Here is a 5,400-nt window from a genome sequence, read left to right as displayed (position 1 = left end):
CTCTCTCTCTCGCGCGGGCTCTCTCTTTCTCGCTCTTGCTCTCGCTCTCGCCCTCGCTCCGTCATACTCATAGAGTCAGTCGCAGGATAATTCGGTGGTTTCTCCAAGAGAAGAGGAAGAGAAAGGTCGAAAGGGTGGTGGGGAGAGAGCTTACCTAAGAGAAGGAGGACGACGGTGGCGGCAACGGTGGCGGCGACTGGTCTACGTCCATTGATGGTGCGCCGAGGGCAAAGCAAGTGGCAGTGGTAAGGGCGGCGGTGGGGGTGGCGGTGGTAGCGGCAGGGGTCTCTCCAAAACAGGAACCGGAGAGACGTCCGGCATGGCGAACCTTAGCTTCTGCCAAAACAACTTGTCTCCCCATACCAGGACGGTGTGCGAGGAGATTCTCTTTTTGAGATCGGCATCTAGATCGCGGGGGCAAACACCGCCAACCAGGAGCAATATCACCGAGCGACCCTTCCCTTTGAGGGCGTCCCTTAGGGCCGCCTTGAACTCGAATCTTGCCCACTCGCCGTGCAAAAAGTTCTTCGATAGTACGAGAATGGTGCGCCGAGACGAGTCGGCAGCCTCGGCTACGGCATCGGCTACGTTGCTGCCGGCACCTAGATCCCGATAGTGGAGGCACAATCGATAGGAGCTCTCGAGGCCAGGAACGAGGATCGTAGAGACGAAGGCCTCGTCTACCGCCGAATAAGAGATATAGGCATCGAACGGTTTCTCCTGATCCTCAAAAGCCGCGGTCTTGTAGCAAGCACGTAACCCGCATCTGCTTGCTGCCCATGTCCTCAGCGTACGGCGATGCCTGAAAGCCCCACAGACTAAGGCGACCATAGCGAAGATCAGTAAAGCGCTGGCGAGCAATAGCGGTAGATAAGTCTCGAGCGGCCGCGTCTCGATCGCCGTGTTTGTCCCGTCGCCGGTTAATGCCGCGCAATTTATGGCCGATCCATTCGCCGGCAAAGTAATCGGTATACCAAGGGAACAGCTAACGCTTGGCCAGTCGACGATCTTCTCGCGATTCCGTGACATCCACTCGCGAGCACGTTCCAGGTAAGAACACTCGCAGCTCCAGGGATTGCTCGATAAACCGACGTCCACCAAATATGGATTCTGACCGAGTTGCCAGAGGGCAAAGGTACCAAGACGATTCCTTTCCAATCTTAGTACTTCCAACTGACGTAACGGCAGGAACGTGCCGTTGTCGATATACGTCAAAAGATTGTTCTGCAAGTAGAGTTCCTTTAGATTCTCCAACGGCATCAATTCCACGCCGTTGAGCACGCTTATCTTGTTGTTTTCCAGATGGAGCACCAGTAATCTCTTCAGACCGCTGAACGTGTGATTACGAATCGCAATGATGTTGCTGTCGTTCGCGTACAATATCTCGAGATTCTTACGGCCGATGAACGAGTGCGAGTTAAGCTCTCCAAAGTTGTTCCCGTCCAAGTAGACCTCCGTGGCGTCCATCGGTAATCGACCAGGTAGAATCTTGTAACCGGAGCTCGAACAATCGACGACGTTAGCCGACCAAGACTGATCGTGGTAGCACGTGCAATTCGTCGGGCACGTCATCTCGCAATCGCAAGCGTCGAAGTCGCAACAATGACAGAGGGCGAAGCAGTGCGCCTTATAAGTGCAGAGAAATTGCGAGGGCTTTGCCTCGAGCAACGGTATAAAGGACTTGTGACGATCGTACGGTAATCGGCAATAAACCGACTCGAGATCCATCACTCTGGGATGTTGTCTAAGCGGTAGGGTATTGATTCGTTGCAACCACTCGGTCGTGCAGTCGCATATAAAGGGATTTCCGCCGATGTAAAATTCTGGAAGTTGCCTTGGTACGGGTACTTGGGTTAGCTGGAGAGCGGATAGATTCATCTTGACGATTTGATTCGCGTAAAGATCTACCCTGGTTAGATTGGTCTTACCAAAAAATGTCTGCGGTTCTACCGTATGTATAAGATTATCGTTTACGAAGAGCAACTCGATGGAATCTGGTATCGAGCTCGAATGTATCCTCGTAAGTTGGTTGAACGAAACATCGAGGGTTTGCAATTTCATACCCGATGGTGCTACTCCGAGATCCGCGATAAGATTTTTATGAAGATCCATCCACTGTAACTTCTCCGGCAAATACTTGTAGTCGAAGTTCGCGATCATGTTGTCGGACATGTTAAGCCACAGTAGACCAGGCGCACCCGCGAATATCGAGGACACGTCCTGGAGCAAGTTCGAGTCGAGGCGAATCGCCTGTAACGCCGGATTCGCCGAGAACACGCCGTCCTCGACGAACTCGATCCTATTCCTAGCCAAATTCAGAATTTGGAGGGCCGGTAGCTCCGTAAGATCCTCGCACGTGACGTTCGTGATCTCGTTACCGATCATTCTCAGCCCGTAGAGACTCGACATACCGCGGAAGCCAGGCTTACCGAGACTTCTAATTTGATTTTCACCGAGATCGAGAGTCTTCAGCATTCGCATGTCCTTTAGCGCGACCGGCACGTTGTCCAAGTTGTTACCAGAGAGATTAAGATCCTGCATGCTCGAGCAGTTCCTGAAAGCGTCAGGATGTATTCCCTCGAGCATATTTGAGTCCAACGCGAGAAGAGAGAGAGCGTACAAGCCGTTGAGGGAATAGGCGTCCAAATAGGTCAACCGATTGTGCGTCAGTTCGAGGGTGTGAAGATTGCTCATCGGTGAAAAGGTATCGGCCGGTATTGTCTCGATTTCGTTGTGCTGTAGATTCAAGATTTGTAACGTATAAAGATCCTTGAATAGTTCCGGATCGAGCCTGGTGATACGATTGTACGATAGATTTAAAAGGACCAAACGAATCAAACCGGAAAAGGTGGCGGAATTGAGCCAGGAACTGGTAAGTACGTTCCTCGACAAGTCGAGAGCAACGAGCTGATTCATATCGGCTACGAGACCAGGCGATAGAACGCTGATGGAATTATTTTGTAATCTCAATTCCTTCAGGGATTTGGTAGCGTCCCGGAACATCTCCGTCGGTAGAGCAACGATTCGGTTGCCGGACAGATCGAAGGTCTCGAGAGATCTCAAACCGTGAAGCGCTTCATCTGCCACCATGGAGATCGCGTTATTCGACAGGTTGAGAATCCTTAGACGTTTCAACGAGGAGAACCCGTAAGCTGGGAGTACGGATATCTGATTGTTCGAGGCGTCCAATGATTGCATGTCGAGGGAGCAGGGAAAGGGCGTGGGTGTTGATTCGTGCTGACGGTTCGAGTATCTCTCGTTAACGTCCCTAAATCCCAATTCCGCGATATCCTTCAACATATTCCAAGAGACGTTGAGCGTTACCAGGTTCGTCAATGGGCAGAACAAATGTTCAGGTATTTGCCAAATGTTATTAGACGATAGATCCATCTTCTCGATCTGCGGCGTAGAATCGAAGGCACCACTCTCCAATTCCAAGCTATACTTTGTCTTTCGTCCGATCGAAGTTCTAACGGTTAGATTCCGTAAATCTCGCAAACCACCGAGAATCTTTGCCGGCCAATGTAAGAGCTTGCATCCGATCAATTTTAATGAACGAAGTCGCCATAAATGTAAGAGCCCGTCGACATTGAGGACGCCGCCCTCGAGGGCGGGATCGAACATCGACTCGGGCTCGGTGTCCTCGCATAGTACGTTAACTGAGGTCACGTACTCGCTCGTTGCCTGAGAGAAATTCGTTCGGAAGGAGTCGTTGCTTGGATAGCGATGAATGCAAGTAAGAGCTCCGTCCTGCCTTGAATCCCAAGAACAATGCTCGGGAATGTCGAGTCTGGGCGGCAGCTCGCTGGTCACGGCGAGCACGTGGTATCGCTGGCAGCATAGTACTATAGCCAAGACGAGATAATAGTAATAGTAGTAGTGGTAGTAGTAATGCTGCTGGCAGCAGCCCTGAGATATTCCACGCATCTTTGCGACGACTCCTTCTTCTTCTTCTTTTTCTTCTCCTTTTCCGTCCTTATCTTTTTTTCCCTTCCTCCTACTTCTCCTCCTCTTCCTTCTCCACCTCCTCCTTCTCCTCCTCCTCCTCCTCTTCTTCTTCTTCTTCTTCTTCCTAGGTCGGTACTGATGTCGTAGTCCCTGCCCTCTCCAACGGGCACTCCTCGTCTCATCACACGACGAGGATCGCCGACCGAGTCATGTTCGAGCCGAGGCTCTTTCCTTTCTTCTTCTTCTTCCTCCTCCGTTCGTGAACGCGCGAACGCCCATGCACCGAGCACGATAACGACAACTACAACTAAAACTACAACTACAACTACAACGACGACGACGACAACGACGACGACGACGACGGCAGCAGCGGCGGCGGCAACGATCCTAGGCGAGGCAAGATGCGCCCAGGCGTGCCTACCGTGGAGATTGTTTACACTTCCGGTGGATCGCACTTGCTCGTACGCTCTCCTTCTATCTCAAGTACAGAAAGAAAAAGACAGGGAGAGAGAAAGAGAGAGAAAGAGAGTAAGAGCACGCGCGCGCACGCTACTGGATCATCAGCAATCTCCTTCTTCACCGCAACCGATCCATTCGTTGGCTACCAACGTCGCCGCGCCGCTGTAGAATCACGCGCGGAAAAAAAAAACACGATAAAAAGAGTTCTTGCTCGATCGGAACTAACGACGATCGGTTCTCTGCTCTTCTCCCTTTGTTAATACCACAGCACCCATCTACTCTCTCTCTCTCTCTCTCTCTCTCTCTCTCTCTCTCTCTCTCTCTCTCTCTCTCTCTCTCTTTTCCAACTATCTTTTTTTCCTCTACAAGCTATCAAGCTTGTTCATGTCCCTCTTTCCTGTCTTCGTTAACGGTTCAACGAAACCTTCGTCCACCAACACCATGACAGTTTCATCATTATTAATGTTTATTTTATCTCATGAGAAATTATATTTCAATTTCTCTTACTTTAATTTTTAATTTATTTAATAAATAAACACGTGTAAAATCTATAAACGTAAATTGTATTCACATTAAAAATATAAAAATAAATAATAAATGTTATAAGGGATAATGCAAACGTAAGAAGTTGGAAAGCTGACTACCTCCTTTCGTTCTGCATCACTCGCGAACCGCAATACTCTCTCAACGCTGTCCGCCGCGCAACTGACGAGATGGATCTCCACAGCGTCTAACTCGTCGAGAGAGCAAAGCAGCGTCGGCGGCAAGAACGGCGGCGACGGCGGCGGCGGCGGCGGCGGCGGCGGCGGCGGTGGCGGCGGCTGTGGCAGCGGCAACGGCAGTGGTGCCGTCCAATCGTTTCTTCCCCTACCACCGAGTGGCAGCACTAACACAAAAGCGCACGGCACTTGCGTGTCCCTTTTCGTGGTGTCCCTTCGTCTGATTACTGCCGCGGAAGACCGAGTGCATAGAAGTGCAGCTGAAAGGTCAGAG

At 50.9% G+C, this 5,400-nt stretch overlaps 1 protein-coding gene across 4 annotated transcripts in view; it reads right to left on the bottom strand.

The window, feature by feature from the left end:
• The window catches only part of LOC124432731 (toll-like receptor 6), an 82,704-nt gene extending 77,540 nt beyond the window's left edge, over positions 1 to 5,164 (bottom strand). For 3 of the 4 annotated variants that reach the window (XR_006944366.1, XR_006944365.1, XM_046981846.1), the window contains exon 1: positions 155 to 5,142. Coding sequence is in view for 1 of the 4 variants with exons in the window: in XM_046981846.1 (XP_046837802.1) it covers positions 202 to 3,927 (3,726 nt within the window). In the remaining 3 variants the exon portion in view is untranslated. Of the gene's footprint in view, positions 1 to 154 lie in introns of all 4 variants that reach the window. The other variant, XR_006944367.1, reaches the window with a different exon arrangement.
• Positions 5,165 to 5,400: the final 236 nt, after the last annotated feature.

Source organism: Vespa crabro, chromosome 1 (assembly GCF_910589235.1).
Source record: "Vespa crabro chromosome 1, iyVesCrab1.2, whole genome shotgun sequence".
NCBI lineage: Eukaryota > Metazoa > Arthropoda > Insecta > Hymenoptera > Vespidae > Vespa > Vespa crabro.
This window is presented reverse-complemented; position numbering and strand designations above follow the sequence as displayed.